The 24,869-nt window shown below is 40.6% G+C and overlaps 1 protein-coding gene across 2 annotated transcripts in view; it reads right to left on the bottom strand.

The window, feature by feature from the left end:
- Positions 1 to 11,833: 11,833 nt before the first annotated feature.
- The window catches only part of OSTN (osteocrin), a 60,782-nt gene continuing 47,746 nt past the window's right edge, over positions 11,834 to 24,869 (bottom strand). The window contains exons 3-5 of one of the 2 annotated variants that reach the window (XM_077290307.1): positions 21,521 to 21,735; positions 17,760 to 17,856; positions 11,834 to 13,395 (exon numbers count right to left, since the gene is read on the bottom strand). In XM_077290307.1, coding sequence (XP_077146422.1) covers positions 17,772 to 17,856; positions 21,521 to 21,735 — 300 coding nt within the window. In that variant the 3' untranslated portion in view covers positions 11,834 to 13,395; positions 17,760 to 17,771. The remainder of the gene's footprint in view (positions 13,396 to 17,759; positions 17,857 to 21,520; positions 21,736 to 24,869) is intronic. The other variant, XM_077290308.1, reaches the window with a different exon arrangement.

The raw sequence follows: 24,869 nt of genomic DNA, 5'->3' as shown, positions 1-24,869 counted from the left end.
ACAGGGTTAAGGACTTCCAAAAACTTATAAGGACCGATAAACCGAGGCTTGAACTTGGGAGAGGAGACCTTCATAGGAACAAAGCGAGAAGACAACCACACCAAGTCCCCAACGCGAAGTTGGGGACCCACACAGCGACGGCGGTTGGCAAAGCGCTGAGCCTTCTCTTGTGACAGCTTCAAATTGTCCACCACATAATTCCAAATCTGATGCAACCTATCCACCACAAGATCCACTCCAGGACAGTCAGAAGGCTCCACCTGACCCGAGGAAAAACGAGGATGAAACCCCGAATTACAAAAAAAGGCGAAACCAAAGTAGCAGAACTAGCCCGATTATTAAGGGCAAATTCGGCCAATGGCAAAAAAGCCACCCAGTCGTCCTGATCAGCAGAAACAAAACATCTTAAATAGGTTTCCAAGGTCTGATTAGTTCGCTCGGTCTGGCCATTCGTCTGAGGATGGAAGGCCGACGAAAAAGACAAATCAATGCCCATCTTAGCACAAAAGGTCCGCCAAAATCTAGACACAAACTGGGATCCTCTGTCGGAAACAATATTCTCAGGGATCCCGTGCAAATGAACCACATTGTGAAAAAACAGCGGAACCAACTCGGAGGAGGAAGGCAACTTAGGCAAGGGCACCAAATGGACCATCTTAGAAAAACGATCACACACCACCCAGATGACAGACATTCTCTGAGAGACAGAGAGATCTGAAATAAAATCCATGGAAATGTGCGTCCAAGGCCTCTTCGGGACAGGCAAAGGTAACAGCAAACCACTGGCACGAGAACAGCAAGGCTTAGCCCGAGCACAAATTCCACAAGACTGCACAAAGGAACGCGCATCCCGCGACAAGGAAGGCCACCAAAAGGACCTGGCCACCAAATCTCTGGTATCAAATATTCCAGGATGGCCTGCCAACACCGAAGAATGAACCTCGGAAATAACTCTGTTGGTCCATCTATCCGGGACAAACAGTCTCTCCGGTGGACAACGGTCAGTTCTATCCACCTGAAACTCCTGCAGCACTCGTCGCAAATCTGGGGAGATGGCAGTCAAAATCACCCCTTCTCTGAGGATACCAGCCGGCTCAGAATCTCCAGGAGAGTCAGGCACAAAACTCCTAGAAAGAGCATCAGCCTTCACATTCTTCGAACCAGGCAGGTACGAGACCACGAAATCAAAACGAGAGAAAAACAACAACCAACGAGCCTGTCTAGGATTCAGCCGCTTGGCCGACTCGAGATAAATCAGATTTTTGTGATCAATCAAGACCACCACATGATGCTTAGCTCCCTCGAGCCAATGTCGCCACTCCTCAAATGCCCACTTCATAGCCAACAACTCCCGATTACCGACATCATAATTCCGCTTGGCAGGCGAAAACTTTCTTGAAAAGAAAGCACATGGCTTCATCACAGAGCCATCAGAGCTTCTCTGCGACAAAACAGCCCCCGCTCCAATCTCAGAAGCATCAACCTCGACCTGGAAAGGAAGAGAGACATCTGGCTGACATAAGACCGGAGCCGAGGAAAACCGGCGCTTCAGCTCCCGAAAGGCCTCCACAGCCGCAGGAGACCAATTAGTAACATCAGAACCCTTCTTGGTCAAATCCGTCAAAGGCTTAACAACACCAGAAAAATTAGCGATGAAGCGACGGTAAAAATTAGCAAAACCCAAGAACTTCTGAAGACTCTTAACAGATGTAGGCTGAGTCCACTCATGAATAGCCTGAACCTTGACTGGGTAGTAGAAGGGGAAAAAATGAAACCCAAAAAAGAAACCTTCTGGACTCCAAAAAGACATTTTGAGCCCTTCACAAATAAAGCATTGGCACGCAGGACCTGAAACACCATCCTGACCTGCTTAACATGGGACTCCCAATCATCAGAAAAAAACAGAATATCATCCAGATACACAATCATAAATTTATCCAGATACTCGCGGAAGATGTCGTGCATGAAGGACTAAAAGACAGAAGGAGCGTTAGAAAGTCCAAAAGGCATCACCAAGTACTCGAAATGGCCTTCGGGCGTATTAAATGCAGTTTTCCATTCATCACCCTGCTTAATACGCACAAGGTTATACGCACCACGAAGATCTATCTTGGTGAACCAACTAGACCCCCTAATGCGAGCAAACAGATCAGATAACAATGGCAAAGGATACTGAAATTTGACCGTGATGTTATTTAGAAGGCGATAATCAATACAAGGTCTCAGGGAACCATCCTTCTTAGCCACAAAAAAGAATCCCGCACCCAGAGGGGAGGAGGAGGGGCGAATAAGTCCTTTCTCCAAAGACTCCTTTATATAACTCTGCATAGCAGCATGCTCCGGCACTGACAAATTGAAAATTCGTCCCTTAGGAAACTTACTACCAGGAATCAAATTTATAGCACAATCACAATCCCTATGAGGAGGTAGAGAACTGAGTTTGGGCTCATCAAATACATCCTGGTAGTCCGACAAAAACGCAGGGACTTCAGAAGGAGTGGATGAAGCAATTGACACCACAGGAGCGTCACCATGAATTCCCTGGCAACCCCAACTTGACACAGACATTGCTTTCCAATCCAGGACTGGATTATGAGTCTGCAACCATGGCAGACCCAACATCATGCAAATTATGCAGAAACAAGAAAGCGAATCACCTCCTGATGAACAGGAGTCATGCACATGGTCACTTGCGTCCAGTACTGAGGTTTATTCATAGCCAATGGTGTAGCATCAATACCCCTTAGTGGAATAGGGAATTTTAAAGGCTCCAAAACAAAACCACAGCGCCGGGCAAATGACAAATCCATCAGGCTCAGGGCAGCTCCTGAATCTACAAAAGCCATAACCGGGTAAGCTGACAGGGAACAAATCAGGGTAACAGACAAAATGAACTTAGGCTGTAAATTACCGATGGTGACAGATTTATCAATCTTTTTTGTGCGCTTAGAGCATGCTGAGATAACATGAGCTGAGTCACCACAATAAAAGCACAACCCATTTTGCCGTCTATAATTTTGCCGTTCACTTCTGGTCAGAATTCTATCACATTGCATAGACTCAGGTGTCTGTTCAGAAGACAACGCCAAATGGTGCGCAGGTTTGCGCTCCCGCAAACGCCGATCAATCTGAATGGCCAGAGTCATTGACTCATTCAGACCTGCAGGCGTACGGAACCCCACCATGACATTCTTAATGGCTTCAGAAAGACCCTTTCTGAAATTTGCAGCCAGAGCACACTCATTCCATTGAGTAAGCACCGACCATTTCCGAAATTTCTGGCAATACACCTCTGCTTCATCTTGCCCCTGAGAGAGGGCCAACAAAGCTTTTTCAGCCTGGTTCTCAAGATTAGGTTCCTCATAGAGCAATCCAAGGGCCAGAAAAAACGCATCCACACTGAGCAATGCAGGATCCCCTGGCGCCAATGCAAAGGCCCAATCTTGAGGGTCGCCGCGCAAGAAAGAAATAATAATCTTAACTTGCTGAACCGAATCACCAGAGGAACGAGGTTTCAAAGAAAGAAACAATTTACAATTGTTCTTAAAATTCAGGAACCTAGATCTATTTCCAGAAAACAACTCCGGAATAGGTATTCTAGGCTCTGACATAGGACTGTGAACAACAAAATCCTGAATACTTTGTACCCTTGCAGCAAGATGATCTACACTGGAGGCCAAACTCTGGATATCCATGTCAGCAGCTGAACTCAGAGCCACACCAAGATTAAGAGGAGGAGAGAAGCTAGACACACAGCAGCTAGACACACGGCAGCAAAAAAAAAAAAAAAATCCTCAAGGCTTCTCTTCTCCTGCTTCTGCCATGCAATTAACACTTTATGGGCCGGCTGTACTGTTATGATCCTAGTGGCAAGGATCGCAAGTTTGACTAGCTAAGTAACTAAACCGACGACCAGCTCTGGGGAAGTGGTATCTGGATTGACCGCAACCTGATCCTATCCGCAAACAACTATAGGCAGCCGTGGAACGTTACCTGAAAATCCTAGACGTCTCTTCACGGCCTGAGAAACTACCTATTCCTAGAGGGAAAGTAAAGTCCTTACTTGCCTCAGAGAAATGACCCCAAAGATATAGAAAAGCCCCCCACAAATATTAACGCTGAGTTAAGGGGAAAGCACAAATGCAGAGATGAAATAGATTTAGCAAATGAGGCCCGCTAACACTAGATAGCAGAAAATAGGAAGGGAGCTGTGCGGTCAATAGAAAACCCTAAGCAAAATATCCACGCAGAGATTGCTCGAGCCCCCGCACCAACTAACGGTGCGGGGGAAGCAACTCCGTACCCCAGAGCTTACCAGCAGCAAGAACTCACATATTAGCAAGCTGGACTAAACTCATCATACACTGAAATCATATTGCAGACTGATGAGCAAAAAATAATCAAACAGATACTTAGCTTCTCCAGTAGAGACTGAAAACGAAGATAATCAGGGGAGATCAGAATAGCACTGAATACATCGACAGCCGGCAACAAGTGGAGGTGAAGCAGAGCTAAATAGGAAACTCCCTAGTGCATAACGAGGCAGCTGATTCAGCCACAGATCCGCAGGATAACAAACAAAGCCACCAGGGGGAGCCCAAAAACAAAACTCACACAATACCACCTGTGACCACAAGAGGGAGCCCGAAAACAGAGTTCACAACACTTCCTAGAGGACCAATGGGAGCTGCTACAGGACCTGAGCGTGTGATCCCCGACCTCCAATGAAAGGTCCTCCTTTGGGCACGCTCAGAAGGAGAAAAGTAGTACTTAGTCCCAGAAGCATCTGCTTGCTGCTGACCAGTACTGGCTACAATGGCTGAGCCTGGAAGGGTAGCAGCAACCAAGTGCACAGTATCTGCCTGAGCCAGACGCTGGGACTGACGTCTCCGCTGGGCTGGCTCCACTGCGGCTGAAGAAGAATGGGAGACCGCAGCGGAGGTGGCTCGAGATTCCCCCTGTGCAGGGGCAGGAACTCGACACCTGACAGCATTTGACAGAGATACCACACTGTAAAATATGTGGCCTGTATTTTTTTTTTTACAGCAAAATAGTGTCACTATAGTCTCACTATCTAGGGTAGCACAAAGCAAAAACAGTTCAATGTAGGCCTGAAATGCCACAATTTTTAGCCCACAGATAAATGAGGAGTGTGACGGAGATACCAGACTGTAAAATATGTGGCCTGCACTTTTATTTTCTGACAGGAAAATAGTGTCAAGAACTAGGGTAGCACACAGCAAAAACAGTTCAATATAGCCCTGAAATGCCACAATTTTTAGCCCACAGATAGATGAGGCATCTGATGGAGATAGCCCACTTTCAAATATCTGGCCTGTATTTTTTTTTTTGGCCAGCAAAATTGTTTTAATAAGTAGGCTAAGACACAACAAAAACAATTCTATGGAGGCCTGAAATGGCACAATTATGACCCCAATGATATGCGATCTGTGTGGTGGACATAACACAGTGTAAAATATCTGCCTTGTAGTTAAATATTTTTTTGGCAGCACAATGGTGTCAAGAAATTGTATAAGACACTCCCAAAGAATTTTACAGTACCACAAAAATGGCAGAATGTTATGCGCACTCAGATGTGACCGTTGGGATGAGCAAACCCGTTTAAAATAGCTGCATTTTCACGCTGTACTATGAAAAGGATCTGGCTGTATTCTGCAGAGCCAACAAGCAAATGGAGATAAAAAGGGGGCTCTGAATTGCTTTGGAATTAAATAAACAGGATTAAGATGCAAAAAAAAAATATTCCTGGGCAATGATACCTGGGGCTATGTATACGGTCAATATATGTAATAGGCAGCAGCTGAAGCAGACAGTAAAGGAATGGACCCTCTTGATGTATGCAATGCAGTATGCCATATACAATGCCTGCCTGCTACTGATATCTATATACCCACATACACTCCCTGCCTACCTATCACTGCAGTCTATGTACCCCGTAATTAGTCCTTAGAAGGACTGTTGGTTTAGCTGGATTTGTGTTTTCAATTATGGTATACCCACAGTAACTGATACACCACCTATTCTGTCACTATCGCTGCAGCAAATCTCCCTACACTGGTGATTCTAAAGCTGACTGTGCCGAGCAGGGCGACACCAGGTCTGATATAGACCTGACGATGTTGTGCGGCCAGCCAATCACTGTCATGCCACAAACAGCATGGCTGCGGCATTACAGTGCATGGCAGACAATCCCTGCATGTTGATTTGCGCTCTAAAGAGCGTAAAACATGCAGGGTGGGGACCTGAGCTCCTGCCAAATAATCCTGGAAATGCTTGGCGCTTGCTGAGCATCGCGAGTCCAGTGATGCTCGGGTGAGTACCAAGCATTACCGAGTATGCTCGCTCATCACTAATTACTACATAATGGCGGAGGTCTGCAACTCGTATATCCCTCCGCTACAAGGGCCCATACATATGACTGACATGCAGGTGAGGTGGGGGCATCAAGGTCCAAATTTTGCATACAAGTAGATATAGACTATACATTAGTAATAAATAGTCACAATTAATTAGGGGAACAGAGGGTCTTTTTACGTTTGGGGTTTTTTGAAGTGAACAAATATTTTGTATAAAAAAAAAGAGCAAACAACAAAATGATTTTCAGAATTAGATTTTATTGCAAACAAAAAACATTTAATGAATTTGTCTACAGTAGTAAAGAGTGTGGAGGATGTGCCAGTATATGTGTAAGAAACTGTAATGAAGAAAATGAGCTGTGCTCCATAATATATTGCCAGCACGTAACAAGTTACAACAGGTGATGATATTGCGACTGTGGTTTTATCTCAGTGGTATTTAAAGTGGGTAAATATTTCAAAGAACAAACTATTACAAAAATTAACAGCAAAGGTCAAACTGAAAATCTCATTTCCCTAACCGATGCACATTTTTATATTGTAGTGTTTTTGTTTTGTTCTGCTTGCTTTTTTTTCATCTTCGGATTTTTTCTTGGTTTACACATATTTTCATACAGATTGAAACCCTATATTGTTTTTTGCAACATATTTTAAAATATGATTCATGTATATAGGATATTTCTCTGTGTAACCTGTAAAAAAAAAAACATGAGAAAAAAAATCTGAAGATGTAAAGTAACTTAACCATAAATGTCCCTGGTAAAGCACGGTGTAGTCAATTCGATCACAAATTACTGTAAACTGTGCACATACACAGTTGAATTACATTGCCCTGCAATGTGATCATTGTAACCACTCTTTCACCCTCTTATTTCTGGTCTTTTGCGATGAATGAAATAACAATACAGCAATCTATCTGCATAAATACTCATCTACAAATCTGTTACATACACCAAAATATAGTGGTAAATCATTATTAATATAGCTTTCATCTAGCGTTTAGCAAGAATGAGTGTCAAAAATATTAGTAACTACTACAGCTATGATTCATTCCTGATGGGGAATAAGTAGTCAAATATGTAGTAAGATGCTACATGAAAGCATAGATAAATCTATGATAATTCTACACAAAGAATTGAGCTGCCTTGGAAACATTTGGTGAAGTCGGGCCACACTTCTTGTACTGAACCATGCGTGTTGTACCTAAATATTGCACAGAAAGATGTCTTAAAAATTCTAAATCTACCACATATTACTAATTAGTTAAAGAGGTTTTCTGGCCTTAGAGTACAAGTTTGTAGTAACTCTATAAGACTGCAGACTTGAGAATCCTCACAGCGCGAGCAGTGTGCGCTGTAGAGATTCTCTGGTGCTGGCGCCATGAGCAGGAGGTCATGTGACTGCAAGCATATGATTTGCATACTTCTTACCACATTCCTACTTGACACATTCAGCCTTGCGCAGTACATTTGCACTGAACGATACCATACTCATCTAATGAGCACATGACCGCATGTATGCAAATCACATAATAGTGGCAACTCTGTGACCATTCTTGACTGGCCCAGCCAGAGCCCTGTTCTAAACCCAATTGAGCATCTCTGGAAAGACCTGTAAATGGCTGTCCACCATCGTTAACATCCAACCTGAAGGAACTGGAGAGGATCTGCAAGGAAGAATGGCAGAGGATCCCCAAATCCAGGTGTGAAAAACTTGTTTAATCATTCCCAAGAAGCCTCATGGCTGCACTAGCTCGAATGGGTGATTCTATTCAGTACAGAGCAAATGGTCTGAATACTTATGACCATGTGATATTTCAGTTTTTCTATTTTAATAAATTTGCAAAAATTTCTACATTTCTGTTTTTTTTTTTTCAGTCAAGATCGAGTGCAGAGCATATATTAATGAGAAACAAAAATGAAAAGAAAAATGAACTTTTTTGAATTTACCAAATGGCTGCAATGAAACACAGAGTGAAAAATTTAAAAGGGTCTGAATACTTTCCGAACCCACTGTACATGCATTACTTTAATTAAATCCAGTTTAAAGACATGTGTTATGTAAAATACTGTTATCATTGAAATAAATGAAGATCCACAGCAACAGAACCTCAAAGGATTGCTCAAGGTCACTGACTAAAGGCAATCTGTCAGCAGGTTTTAGCTATGTAATCTGAAGACAACAGGAGATAGAAGCTGAAGCACAGAATTCAAGAATGTGTCACTTGTCAAAGTGTATGCTGCTGGTTACTAACTGTGAAGGATTTATCAATAAGAGATTAACATTGTTGGCTTATATTAGTTCGGCAATGCTCCCCCTCCATGATAAGCACCTCACTGTCTATAGACTATGTACATAGAGAGCCTGGCGTGGGCGGGGTTAGCTTTCTCAGCTCTGCTTCATTCTAAAACTAAAAGCTCTGATTAGGTCAAAACGGCTGCACCAAGTAAGCTAAGTGATACGTTGTTGGATTCAGCATCTCTTTCCCTACATTACGGTGCTCTCAGATGAGGTAGCAAAAATCAATTGACAGATTCCCTTTAACAGAATTAAAAGATTTTGTAGAAGAAAAGTTTTTCTTTACAATCAGAGACTGATAAAATATGACTAGAAATGCTTATTATACTTATTGAGGAAATGGTAGGATAAAATGTGACACTGGTGCTGTGACTGATTACATCTCTGGTTTCCTTTATGGTAGTTTTTATGAATCTCCCTAAAAATTAACCAGAGTGTCTGAAGCCAGTGATCTGTGTAATAAACTAAAACAAAAGCACCACAAAATGTTCACGACATGAGTGTGGTCCAGCCACTTGGTGTGCTCAGTCACCCACCCTGGGTTATACCTTATAAAAGTAAAAAACTCATGTAATACATTATGACACAGGGATATAATTTGCAGCACTTAGGTTTGTATATTCAATCTCCACTATACATTTGTCACATTTTCTTTTACAACGTTCAATAACATAATTGTTTAAGTAATTTAAATCCTCTTAGATTATCATGATTTTAGAAAGTAAAAATACATTTGGGCTACAGTGCAATCCTATGACCATAAGGGGGTATTGGGGTTGGGCGGGACAGGTGACTTTATGAAACTGTGGAGCTGAAACTTTTAAATATTGTTGGCATAGATTTCATGGTTAGACATTAAATACATGTAACACATAGTAAATTCTACATGTATTATATAAGTGCATTACTCCACTTGTAGGGGTTGACCTTTAACCCCTTAGTGACAGAGCCAAATTTTTTAAATCTGACCAGCGTCACTTTCTGTGGTAATAACTCTGAAACACTTCAACAAATCCCAGTGATTTTGAGATTGTTTTTTCGTGACACATTATACTATGATAATGGTAAATTTAGGTCAATATGTTTTGAGTTTATTTATAAGAAATATCAAAAATTTGAGAAAAATGTTAAAAAATTAGCAATTTTAAAAATTTGAATGATTATCCCTTTAATCCAGATAGTCATACCACAGCAAACCATTAATAAATAACATTTCCCACATGTCTGCTTTACATCAGCACCATTTGTAAAACGTTATTTTGATTTGTTAGCATTTTAGGAGGTTTAAATATGTAGCAGCAATTTTTCATTTTTTCAATGAAATTTAAAACATTTATTTTTTTAGGGACCTATCCATGTTTGAAGTGACTTTAGGGGTCTCACATATTGGGAAACCCACCAAAAGTTAAACCATTTTAAAAACAGCACCCCCTGACATATTGAAAACTGCTGTCAGGTAGTTTTTTAACCCTTGAGGTGCTTTACTGGAATTAATGCAAAGTGGCATGACAGAAATGAAAATGTGTATTTTTTACCACCTAAATGTCGGTAACTTCTGAACAGGTTACAACAGCTGTCAGACTCTGAGGCCACTATTTGGTCATGAGTTGCCATCGCAAACATCAGGACCACACAATCATGATCTGAGGGCACCAATTGGGATAAAGAGGAAGCCCCCACAGTCTGTTAACCATTTTTAATTATGTAGTCACTATTGACAGCAGCATCTAAGGGGTTTAACAGATATGGACGGTGAAAACAGTGATCGTGGCTGATACAGCAAGTTGTCAGCTATAGTGTACAGCCGACAGCTGCTGGATTGTCACCTGTATGGGGATACTATGCTCTTATATCTCAGGTCAGTTAAAAGACGTATTGGCTGTCATTAAGGAGTTAAGCAGTTATTCATGCAATGTTGAATGATGCTCTACCGCAGAGACCCCCAACCTTTCTGACCCTGGGAGCCACATTCAGTTATGAAAGAGGGTTGCGAGCCACGTTCATCTCTGAGAGGGTCGCGAGTGACATCCAGCTCCTGCCTCACTCACAGTAGTGACACCCACAGCCCACTATTACCAGTATAATGACAGCCAAAGCTTTTCCACTGAAATCACACCAAGGCACTATGCCAAGCTGCAGGGTTTCCTCTTACCCCCTGCTCTTGTGTGCAGGGCCAGCCACAAATGTCACCATCTAGAGATCTACTCTTAATAGCTGTTTGCTACTCCTGGTGGTAATGCACTAAGCTAGCAGACAAGCCTCCGATCATGGGCTGCGAGCCACATGTGGCTTCAGAGATACAGGTTGGGGACACCTGCTCTAGAGCTACATAAAGTCACAATAAAACCTGGAATCTGTGATCGGCAGTCTTGAACTATTTTTAACTTTTTGTATTTTTTTAATTTTTCTAAACAGCTGTTCAGAAAACCAAAATTCAATAAAGATTAATGTTTTAGTGATGTGCACGTACACCTGCGATGCTTTCCAAAACTGATTGATGCAATTATTATAATTAGTGTTGAGTGATACCGTCCGATACTTGAAAGTATCGGTATCGGAAAGTATCGGCCGATATCGGCAAAGTATCGGACTAATCCGATACCGATACCCGAAACCAATACAAGTCAATGGGACACCAAGTATCGGACGGTATCCTGTATGGTTCCCAGGGTCTGAAGGAGAGGAAACTCTCCTTCAGGCCCTGGGATCCATATCAATGTGTAAAAGAAAGAATTAAAATAAAAAATAGGGATATACTCACCCTCTGACGCGCCCTGGACTTTACCGCCGTAACCGGGAGCCGTTGTACCTAAGAATGCGCGCTTGAAATACCTTAGGTGACGTCACGGCTTTGTGATTGGTCGTGTAGCGGTCACGCGACCGCTACGGACCAATAAGAGCGCCGTGACATCATCTAAGGCCCTTCAAGCGCGCATTCTTAGGTACAACGGCTCCCGGTTACGGCGGTAAAGTCCAGGGGCCGTCGGAGAGGTGAGTATATCCCTATTTTTTATTTTAATTCTTTCTTTTACACATTGATATTAATCCCGATACCGATTCCCGATACCACAAAAGTATCGGATCTCGGTATCGGAATTCTGATACCGCAAGTATCGGCCGATACCCGATACTTGCGGTATCGGAATGCTCAACACTAATTATAATCTATAGATATAGCAAAATTTTACTTGATAAATAATGATAACTTGTGACAGGTTACCACATTTAAAGGGGTTATCCGAGACTAATTAATTTTTTAATATGGGCCTAAGAACGAACAGGTAGATAGTTTCTCACTATAGTACCTGCCCGTTCTGCCTGCCATCGATCTTTGCCAGCTCATAGGCATCACACACTGCTCCTATCAGCAATTCTGTGGCTTCTACTGATGCCACATCAGCCGAGCAGCTGCTTGTCTTTTGCTCTGCTCTGTTGATGGAGTGTGACTTCTTCCAGTGTCATGCTGATTGACAGCTGCCTCTCCGCAAACTAACTGCAGGAAGCTGACTCTCAATTAGCATGATTCTGGCAGCTACGTCCTGTCAACAGAGCAGCCTAGAAGAGAAAGATGTGCTCTGTAGGCGTGAGGAACAGAATCGCCAGCAGGCGTGGTCTGTGACTGCTCAGCCCTGGGTCAAGCAGGCAGGTAGTGAACAACTGATACTGATTTGGCTCTTATCCTAAGTCATATTGCAAGACTCATTAAAGGGTTGGTTGTGACTTGTAGGATCGCTACTTCCAATAGATGGCGCTATAGAGTTCAAGTCCTCTTTTTCTCTGAAGAGGCTATTTGCATGTTTGTTCTTAGGGACACAGAAAAGAAATAAAATAGATCCGGAAAGCCCGTTTAAGAGGATCCAGATAACTTAAGATTACACAAGCCATTGACTGATGTCTAATTATGTGTCAAATTACACTTTTTTTGCACTGTGATATCCCAGTGCTGTATTAACTGTGTTATGGTAACCTTTTATTCCATCAGTACCATTCAATAACAGCGGGGATTCTTATTTTAATATTATTGCATTAATCAAATTTCATAAATTTTATTTGATTCTATGAACGATCTTGTGGCTAATTTTTTATAGGGTATATACGTATACATGCTAGATTTGTTGCAGAAATTTCTGCTACTGTTCCATTCATGTGTATGAAGCTTATGGAAATCCATGTACTTGGCACTGAAACAATCCTATTGCAACCCCAAATCTGCTGCTTTTAAGTATGTTCATAAAGGCACACAGCCGGTTGATGGTAGCGTATGATCATGTAATGCTCAATCAGGACATAAGAAATATGTAGGTGTACAGGTTTTGTATAGGATAAGCTACATGTGCAGTGTAATAGACTATGCTACTAGTATGAATGGAGATTATTGGTGACAATAAATGGATTATCTTTGTAAATTTTAGCCTATTAAAAAGTGCAGTAAATTTATATGCAGGAAACATTTCTTCTCTTCAGTACAAAATTTCACGACAAAACACGCAAATTAGCATCACAAGTCAGTGTAGGATTATACATACACCCTGCCACCAGGCTATGGAAGTTTCATCTGATTGATGAAATGTATTATTGTTTTGACAGTGGAAATGAAATAAATGATAGATGGTCAGTTCATTAATCAATGTAACATAAATCAGAATCTGGAGTCCTGTAAGGTATAAGTGTGTTTTGGTGACTTCTGAGATGTATCATATATCATCCAGGGTGTATATTCCTGCAAAGATAAAAAAATGTGTAAGACAAGACATTTCCTTACCAGAATCCTGTTTCTACTTTACTAAATGAACTAGACACATCTAATGGTGTAAAATATTGATCATCTACTGTACGTCTAAGGTTTTACAACTTATTGAACATTCTATAAACTGCCAATATGCCTAAAAAGCAATGCATGTATATACTTTAGAGAAAAATATATCAACCCCAGGTGCTTGCTTCACATCTTCTCACAGATCCATTGGTATTAATATAGAATCTGTTCTCCTTTGGGTTCAACAACAGCTCACTCTGTTCTGAGATCATTATCCACTGGAATAAAAGGGATCTGTCAAAATATGGCTGTCCTTGGAAATGACCACACAGCACCCCATTCATAAATACCTGTCCTTATAGTGCTTTTCACCACTGGTCTTCTTCATGTCATGGAAAATACATGAGCCCAGACCAGGGTCGGACTGGCCATCTGGCAATTCTGGCAAATGCCAGAAGAGCCTGTCTGGTCATGGGCTGCCTTGTCTGCTACGTTGTTAACAGAAACGGTGTTCTCAAGATACCCATACTGTTAAGAGTTGTGACGGAGCACAAAGTGGCTGACTCTGTCACTTACTCCAGCAGGCCATGGGTATCATCTAATATATAAAGCTGAATGTGTGTGTGTATGTCCGGGATTGGCATCTGCACCGTCGCAGCTACAGCCACAACATTTTTCACAGTCACACATCTGGACCCTGAGAGAGTCATAGGCTATGTTGTGAGGCAAAATTTTAACCCCGCACATTCCAATTCACCAAACAATTTTGCCCCTATATACATAATGGGGAAAAAGTGAAAGGAAAAGTGAGGCAAATTGACAGCTGCCAGATGTGAACAAGGGGGACTTAAAGAATGAGAGCGATGGCGCCAAAGAGTGTATACCATACAGTTGCTAAGGTGGGGCCCCGACATGGGATACTCACCACAAACGGGGATATGAACACACACACAAAATGCGCCATACACTACCACATGCTTTGAACACATATATCACCCTTAGCACACATTTCACCACACATACACCAACCTCACCACATAAGTCGAAACACAAAAGTCGCCGCTCAAAACTCGCCACACGCAAAACTCGCCACATGCAAAACTAGGCTCACGCAAAACTCGCCACACGTGCAAAACTCACCTCATGGAAAACTCGCCACACACAAAACTTGCACATGCAGAAAAATTGCCACATGCACAAAAGTTGCAACACATGCAAAAGTTGCCTCACACAAAATTTGCACATACTCAAAACGCACCACACATAAAACTCGCCACGCGCAAAACTCGCCATGCGCAAAACTTGCTGCACACAACTTGCTACACTAATCTGTCACATGCAACTCGACACACAAAAAGTTGCTACACACATGTCGCCACACAAAACTAATCTCACAAAAGTCGCTACATGCATGTCACCACACGCAACTCAACACACAACTTGACACATGAAACTCGCCCTAAAACACACACAAGTCTGGTATTCAAAAATAAAAATCTGATTAATAAGCAGACAAACTACAAGAGCAACAAATGTACCATATAGGAAATAGGGCAGCTGTCAGTCACATGACCTGTCTATTATGTGTATGAGTGAGCTAATATATACTGCCAGGGGAGAGGGCTGCCAATTTAGCTTACAAATACTGATGTAAAAATACTGACCAAATAACGTGTGAACGAGGTCTAATACAGGAGGAGATGACATACAGGTACATACTATATACAGGGGAGATGACACACAGGTATATACTATATACAGGAGGAGATGACTTACAGATATATACTATATACAGGATGAGATGACATACAGGTATATACTATATACAGGAGGAGATGACACACAGGTATATACTATACAGTATACAGGAGGAGATGACATACAGGTATATACTATATAAAAGAGGAGATGACACATAGGTATATACAGGAGGAGATGACATATAGCAAGTATATACTATATACAGGGGAGATGACATACAGGCATATACTATATACAGGAGATGACATACAGGTATATACTATATATAGGAGGAGATGACATTCAGGTATATACTATATACAGAAAAGATGACATACAGGTATATACTATATATAGGAGATGACATACAGGTGTGTACTATATATAAGGGAGATGACAAACATGTATATACTGAGGGGAAAATGAGAGGTGTGAGGTGAAAATGAAAAGGTGTGAGTGCAAAATGAGAGGAGTGAGGGAAAATAGTGGAGTGATCGGAAAATGACAGAAGTGAGGTTGAAATGACAAGTGTTTGGGGGGAATAAGAGGAGTGAAGGGGGAATGAGAGGAGTGAGGGGGAAAATAAGAGGAGTGAGGGGGAAAATAAGAGGAGTGAGGGGGAAAATGAAAGGTGTGAGGGAGAAAATGAGAGAAGTGAGGTTCTAAATGAGAGGGGTCATGGGAAAATAAGAGAAGTGAGGTGCCATAACTAGCCACAGATATTTACTATGCCCAGTCAACGCCGGGCTCTTCAGCTAGTTAGAAATATTGGTCTTGTAGTAAATCTTGCTTTCCTCCATCCAGGGTAATATTAGTAATGTATTCCATCGGGTTCATGGGGACGGGGACAACATGTGCGATTTCAAATGCCAGGGCTGAATTTCAGTCCCAGTCCGTCCCTGGCCCAGACGCTATTAGATCTGTAAGCAGAAGGTTGGCTCCTAGCCGCAGATTGTGCACCCCTGTATTATGAGAATAATTCAAAAGTCTACACCCTCCTATATGGAACAAATATGTGTCCACTTTCAGTTATAATGCAATCACAATGTTTAAAAGGTTTAGTTTATGATTCAAACCATAGGACACAGGCCCTAGTAGTGGGTGTTTAGCTCCAAAGTAAGCTACAAACGGTGTTGTTTCAAACATGGGCACAATAGAGGATGCTCTGAAGTTCTGGTAGGCTTAGCTCAAAGTTGTTACCAGAGTTCATCTCGTTGCATATTTGAATGGATTTTGGTCATGGCTCTGTAAAGATCTAGCAAAACCTGCATTTTTTTTCTATTTTTGAGTTCACACTTTTTATGGAGAAATTCTCATTTAAACACAAAAATAGGCTTTCCTCAAACTATTGGCACACAGTTGGAAGCATTTTATGTTTTACTATGTGACTGGTCGAGAAAGCTATTGGAATATTTAGCGAAAGATTGTACAATATATTTTACCCTTCTGCTCACCAAAAATTGAACAGCTGCCTACTAAACCTCAATTAATTCAAAGTAATTAATACAGAACAGAGAAAGGTAGTTATTCTGGTGCTACACTAAACAAGTATGGAAACTTAGATATCCATGAATATTAGTAATTCCCATCCAGTCTTCAACTCAGACTTTCTAGCATTTATGTCGCTACTACTTTTCATAAACTTGTGATTTTTACAATTTACCTGCAGATTAGAGGCTTTAGTGCATTCACACTTCATGACTATACATTAAAGAAGTATCCAATACAGAGAAATTGTGGTTCTGTGCTTTGATTGCTACAAAATCACAATTAACATTGGTTTTTAATAAATTGCTGGAAGACTGTAGCATTTTGCTGCAAATTTGCAGTAATTGCGGTGAAAAAATGTTAAGTTTAATAGCATATTCTCAGAGTATACTTGTAAGGAAAAATACTACTACTTTTTATGGCATTAGATGAATAAAGAACAATATTTTTGATACACTATACCTCTTGGAGGGCTGTAGTTTTCTCTACTTGTTATATTCTCACAGTATGCCATAAAAACTTGATAGGTCCGTGTCCTACTAATGTGATCTTCACCTATCAGATGAGAACCTGTCAGGAGTACTATCAGTAGTGAGTCCAGCATCTATCAGGTGTATATGACATGTCCTTCCATATCTGCCTAACATGGAAAAAACCTTTAATGAGGTTTTCCATAACATCTACATATTGATGACCTACAGTGAAGATAGATACCCCCAGAAATCAGCTATTACCAGTTACTACAGTGGCCAGAAGTGCCTAGTGTATCGAGCTTGAACAGCACAACTCTGTATATTGTGTGCTGGTTGTTCTCTGGTAGCGCTGCTCAGCTAACATTCCTTTCAATGGGAGCTGAGCTACAGTATCTGAGAATAGCCATTACACAGGCTATAGTGTTCCAGCTCCATGCACCATGTACTTCAAGCAGCAATGGTTTCTGCAAGCTCAGTGTGGGTGTTGAGCGTTGGATCTTCTTCGATATGACAATGATGACCTTCCTATCCCAAGAACAAGTCATCAACATCGCAGTCCTAAACAACTCTTTTAAGATAAAGATTTAACAAAAGACTAAAGAAATGAGCAGATAATGCATTACTCACTATAAATTTCTTTTAGCCTCTAGTATTAGCGAGGCGGTTCACGCCAATCCTGTCAATGGGAATCCCAAATCTTCTTTTTGTAAGATCTACTACTTTTCTGCAAGGACAAAAGAAAATACATCAGCTTGTAAATGAATCAGCTTTTAAAAGGAAATTTGGCATCAACATTGATTCACTTTAAACATTATCCTGTATAAAACTAAATCTAAAAAGCAAAGCCTATATTATTCTATTTGTATTTTTCTTTTAAATCAGTCAACTGTGATATTACTCGTTTATGTACTGTAAATCTGATGCCTAAGGAAATGTTCATTATGGATTAGTAATCAAGCAACCATTCAACATGGAGAGCATTTCACTGTACAATATAAAATTTGAATAATATAGTAAATCTAATATTAATGACATCACTTAATACAGTGCATTAGCTGTTACATTAAGCATTCAAACTTTTTTTTAAAGATTTTGTCCCAACTGGTTATCTCTATTTTAAAGTGAAGCTGCCCAGTAACCAGATGATCATCCGAGGACTGGATGGTTTAATTTCCAGCAATTGGGTCGTCTAATTAGGCGAAAGCTGACCGCGGTCACTGTAGGGGTAATGTACAACTACATTTAACCTACTACAATGAATAGACAGCAATGTAAAAATGGTTGGATTAAGACTTGTAGAGCAGGAGTTGCTCTTTCTTAGGGTATGTGCACATGACATCTTTTTTATTTGGTCGAGCTTTCAAGAGAAAGATGCTTCAGGAAATACTGGCAATTTGTTTTCCTAAAGCATCATTCCTAGCATTTTTTCAGTAGTCTTCTGAATGTTTTTTTTGACATTTTTGACCACCAGCACTTCTTTTGATTGTGTTTTCAGGTTTTTTTGTGGCTAGTCTGTTACTGGTGTTTCCTGTTCATTTTTTTAAACTCCATTCAATTATGAATTAAAGCAAAAATACTGACAAAATCGCTGTCTTTTGAGCCTTCTCACTGACTTGTATTATAAAATAAAGCATATCTTCAAGGCAGAAAATGCTTGAACCATGGCTAGCTGACTTGTTTTAACCTTATAGGCTAGGAATGGGTCAATGTGCAGTCTGTTTGCCATAATTGTATCAACAGGACAAAAAAATATGTTTTTATGAACAAGGCTTATGACAATGGAATCTTAAACATTATTGATCTTTCTGATAGAAGATTGTTGCTTCAGTTATGAGAAAAAATTATGTATGGCAAACCCATATGACCACCTACTCTTATCATGTAATCACAGAATGTTAGAGTTGGAAGGGACTCCAGGGTTATCATGTCCAACCACCTGCTCAATGCAGGATTCACTACACCATCTCAGACATATTCTGTCCAGACTCTGTTTGAAGACTTCCATTGAATTATTATACAAGTTTTCACAGTCCATCTATAATAAATCTGCCTAAGATAGGAAAAAATGTAATTTTTATTGTATACTAAAGCTTTTAATAATATAAGATTGTCCACATCAGGGCAGGATTACACAGTGAGACATGTCGTGCTACAGTGATTCTCAGATGAGTTGCATGACCATAAGCATTTGTGCAACTTGCTGTCATGTAATTATTTTAAAGCTGTGATTTTGCTGAACAAAATCCCAGTCAAATTGCAGACAAATTGCATCCAAGTCGCAGTCAAATGGGGCTTGTATTGAAGTCACATAGGTTGGGGTTAGAGCTAGGGTTAGGGTTGTGCTAAGGTTAGGGTTGGGTTAGGATTAGAGCTAGGGTTAGGGTTGGGCTAGGGTTAGGGTTGGGGATAGGGTTAGGGTTGGCATTAGGGTTAGGGCTAGGGTTAGAGCTTGGGTTAGGGTTGTGTTGGGGTTAGGGTTGTGGTGTTGGGGTTAGGGTGGTTTGGGGATTAGGGTTTTTGTTGGGGTTAGCATTGGGGTTAGGGCTATATTAGGGTTGGAGTTAGAATTTGGGGGTTTCCACTGTTTAGGTACATCAGTGTTCTCCAAATCCGACATGGCCCCTGCTATTGATTCCAGCCAATTTTGTGTCAAAAAGTGAAATGGTTCTCCCTTCCTTCTGAGCTCTGCCATGCGCCCAAACAGTGTCTTTCCTCCACATATGGGGTATTGGCGAACTCAGTAAAAATTGCAAAACACATTTTGTTGTCCATTTTCCCCTGATACCCTCTTGAAAATAAAAAAGTTTGATTCTAAAGTAAATTTTTTTGTGAAAAAAATAAAATGTTCATTTTTTTCCTTCCACATTGCTTTAGCTCTCGTGAAGCACCTGATGGGTTAATAAACTTCTTCAATGTGGTTTTGCGCACCTTCATGGGTGCAGTTTTTAGAATGGTATCTCTTTTGGGTATTTTCTGTTATATTGACCCCCAAACTCAATTCAAATGTCCCTAAAAAAAAGTTTTTATAAATTTTGATGGAAAAATTAGAAATCGCTGGTCAACTTTTAACTCTTACAACGTCCTAACAAAAAAATTGTTTCCAAGATTGAGCTGATGTAAAATAGACATGTGGGAAATGTTATTTATTAACTATTTTGTGTGACACCACTCTTTGATTTAAGTGTACAAAAATTAAAAGTTTGAAAATTGCAAAATTTTCAAACTTTTTGCCAAATTTAAGTTTTTTTCATAAATAATCGCAAGTCATATCAAAGAAATGTTACCACTGATATGAAGTACAATATGTCATGAAGAAAGATTCTCAGAATCAGTGGAATCCGTTGAAGTGTTCCAGAGCTATAACCTCATCAAGTGACAGTGGTCAGAATTGTAAAAACTGACTTGGTCATTAAGGTCAAAATTGGTTCTGTCACTAAGGGGTTAAAGGGGATTTTTATTTTATATGTAACTTTGCATATACCAAAATGGCCATTTCTTGTTTTCATGTACAGGAAATGTATTGCTAGAGCTCATAAGATGACTAGATTATCAAACATTTTATGTAGGTAGCTATTTCATTCTATGCAGTTGCTTCCTCTTGTTTGAGGAGTTTTGACTTAGACGTGAATAGCAGAATACTAGTTGTGTCTAAAAGCAAAGAGTAAGCAGGTAATTATAGGTAACAAACACAGGCATCCACAGGCTGTTTATTTTTGGGCATTAATAAACAACTGATTCTGGGATATGTGCAGTAAAAAAGTCTTACATAGTACTCCACATTTTACTAAGATATTAATCATCATGTCATTAGAAGAATAAGTTCTAACACACAAGGCCAAGAAGGCAAAATGTAACTGTACTGCTTGACAACAAATCATTACCTCTACTTGAGTCTAGATTTCATCTATTTATTTTGACCAGTAGTTATGCACATTGACATTTACTATGGTTTGTTGACTCATCCATGATTTACAAAAAAAAAAGTCTATGCCCAAACTACACTGTTCACCCCATATCAAGGGTGCATTCACGTGTCAGATGCAAGAGCATAGTTCTCTACACACATATAGAATTTCTTTTTCTATTATTATACTTATTATGTTTAACGTCATTTAAATATATAGTTGAGCATACACTTTATTTAAAATTGTCAGATGTTACAGTTTCTTGGCTCCCTCTTCTGGCTGAATCTTACAAGTACAGCTTTGAATTTTATGAAATTAATCATCTTTGTCCCAGAACATTTATTTTTTATTGAGATATGAATGAACCGAATGAGCTCTAGGTCCACAAATACACACATTTTTCTGTCATGGGAGAAAATTGACAAGGTCATACTGTATGGTTTGAAACATGCAGTAAATGTTCTTCTATACAGGTATATTCACCTTTGCTTTCCCTTAATTTCGGTAGTGCTTGCAGAAATTCTGTCGAGCGGAGATCCAAATCCTGGAAAACTCCTTTTCTTCTTGGTCTCAATCACATCATTTTCCAGAGAGACAAGTTCATCCAGAAGTAAGAGCTTAGCTGCCAGATCTGCTGACTTCTCTTCAATCGAAATTGATCGCTGACCAACATCCAAAACAATTGAAGAGTCAAATCTCTGTTTAATAAAATTCAACGTGAATGGTAATGGTATTCGAGCATGCCTAAGACACGCGGTTAGCACATGAACATGGTCGGATAACACCTTATCCGAGCACGTTCGCTCAGCACTAGTGGATAGCAAGTTTTCCAGAGTACTCAGGTCTCTTCACTAGGGATAGTTTCACCTATTTCCATCGCAGTGACGATCGTTAACCTCTAACTTTGAATCTTTTTGCCTTTAAACCAGGTATTTATATCCCACAAGCTAAGAAATAACATGTAAAACATGTCTGCTTTACACCAGCATAATTTTTGAAACATATTTTTTTTTGTTAGGAAGTTAGAAGGTTTAAGTTTATCATCAATTTTTCATTTTCCCCCAAAAATTAACAAAACCATTTTTTTTAGGGACCACATCCCATTTGAAGTGACTTTGACGAGCCTATGCGACAGAAAATACCCAGTAGCCAGAAGCTGTGGCAGAGATACTTGTGCTCCATTCTCTGGCACACCACATAGGAATGGGGGTGCTGGCTGGGTGTGTGGACTTTAGCTGTGATGGCGATACGCTCTTGCAGACCACATCGTACCATTATTTCCGGGCAGCCAGGACCAGATGTAACAGAGTTCAGTGTGGTAGACCATAGCTCATAAATAAACTTATTTTTACTGAAGAATAACTTATGAAGAAATATGTACAGCAAATAGTAGGCATTCATCTTCAAGGACATTTCTGTTTTGACTTAGAACATCATCAGTTACTTTCCCTTCTCTTTCGTAGAGTCACTCTCGCTTTTTACTTCGCTTTGCTCTTTTGTCTCAGCACAGCACACTATTCCAAGAGCCTCCTCATCCCCAATAATGCCACTACAGTCCAGCACGCAAAAGTCCTATACTTACAACTGCGTATTTATCCACTTAGGGGAGTTTTCAATATGGCTACTACTAGGTTTCCACTTTATTGATGCCTCAGGACTCCCCCACTCATGGCATTTCCTCTTTGTCTTACCATCCAGCTAGGCTTCCCTCTTAGGTGCTTACTAATTGCCTAGGTCGTGTCCTACTTGCCACAAAAGCATCCACTGTATATGGTTTCGCTGACTAGCCAGACCTCAGGTTTGCTTCTACTGCAGGCTTGTCCCTATCTGACGTTTTTTCCAGGAAGCTCTCTGTTGTGCCCTCACTTATCTCCTCCCCTCTGCTAGTCCCAACCTATTAGCTCTAAGTATCCCTGTAAACTACCTGTGGCTGAGCAGTATACCACTTCCTTGCTAACAATAAAAATTATCACACATACAAACATCATATCACATTAAATGAATGCACATGTCTTCAAAGGGAACATGTGCAACACCTCCACTTCCTTACATCAACACAAGTCCTAACAGGTGAGCAGCTTATCAGCACAATGACGCTGCACACTGTTCCAAGCTGGAAAGAGATGGTGCAGAGTGGTCTTTCAGAGGTTAAACTGCCCTTTTGATCACTGATTCATTGGTGCAAATGGATAATGATTTCTGACCAATCAGTGCTGTGGCCTGTGGGCACTGACACTACTGTAACCCATGATGTAAGTCAGTTTGAGGGAACCCCTTCCCGATCAGGACGTACGGTTATGTCATATGTCATGAAGGGGTTAAACTATGCCTGATAAAGAGCAGTCTGCTTAGTGTGGAAAGCTTGCTATTTGTTATCATCTTGTCGGGTAGCCATTAAAAGGTACCAACCACTGAGGACTCTCAATTCTGATCGTTTTTCTATCTACTGACTAACAAGGTGCAAAGATATATTTTTCCTGTAACATTTAAGGAACAGTGAGAACATGTATGATATATTTATACTGAAACATTTATTATTTAAAATGTATATACAATGGCATGTAAAAGTTTGGGAAACCCTGGTCAAATTACTGTTATTGTGAACAGTTAAGAAAGTTGAAGATGAAATGATCTCAAAAAGGCCTAACGTTAAATATGACACATTTCTTTGTATTTTAGGCAAAAAAACTATTATATATTGTCATATTTTACATTTTAAAAATTACAAAAAGGAAAATGAGCCTATGCAAACATATGGACACCCTTGGAGATTTGTGTGCTCAGATAACTTTAACCAAGGTATCAGACCTTAATTAGTATGTTAGGCTACTTTCACTCATCAGGTTTTCAGCATCAGGCTCAATAGGGCTAATTTTCAAAAAATCGGAAGCGGTGAATGTTGTCGCCAGATCCGTTTTTTTCCATAGACTTGTATTAGTGCCGGATTGTGCCTGATGACCTTGCGGTTCCTCCAGTTTTCGCTGGATCCGGCAAATCTTCCCTTTCCGGTTTCTTGAAAAAGCGTCCATAGCAACGTTTTTTGTCTCCGGAGAAAAAAACGGAAGTGCCGGATCCGTCGCTTCCAGCTGTTTGCTAGAATGGAAGTCTATGGGAGCCGGAAGGTGCTGTATACGGAAAATGGTGGATTCCGGTGCCGGATTCCGTTTTTTTAAACTAAGCATGCTCCAATTTTTTTTTTATCCAATAATCTAGATATGCTAGCCGGATCCATCAAAAATCCGGATCTGTCGCATCAGTTTTTCACAATCTGCGCCGGATCCAGTTTTTCCAACATTCGCCGGATTGTGCCTGATGCAAAAAACCTGATGTGTGAAAGTAGCCTCAGGATTATGATTTGTTCACTATCATCATCAGGAAAGGCCAGGTGATGCAAATTTCCCCGCTTTATAAAAACCCAGACTCGTCTAACCTTGTACAGCAGCCATGTGTTCCACTAAGCAGCTGCTTAGCACTCTAAACATGAAAATGGTGGAGGCCCACAAAGCAGGAGAAAGCTGTAAGAAGATAGCAAAGTGTTTTCAAGTTGCCCTTTCCTCAGTGTAATTAAGAATTGGCAGTCAACAGGAACAGTGGAGGTCAAGAAAAGGTCTGGAAGACCAAGCAAGATTTCAGAGAGAGCTGCTCATAGGATTGCTAGAGCAAGAAAGCAGAACCCCACTTGACTGCAAAAGACCTTCAAAAAGATGTAGCAGACTCTGGTGTTGTGGTACATTGTTACATTGTTCAGAGACACCTGCATAAATATGGCCTTCATGGAAAAGTCATCAGAAGAAAACCTCTCCTGTGTTCTCACCATAAAATTCTGTGTCGG

The sequence above is a fragment of the Ranitomeya variabilis genome, chromosome 2 (assembly GCF_051348905.1).
Source record: "Ranitomeya variabilis isolate aRanVar5 chromosome 2, aRanVar5.hap1, whole genome shotgun sequence".
NCBI classification, from domain to species: domain Eukaryota; kingdom Metazoa; phylum Chordata; class Amphibia; order Anura; family Dendrobatidae; genus Ranitomeya; species Ranitomeya variabilis.
This window is presented reverse-complemented; position numbering and strand designations above follow the sequence as displayed.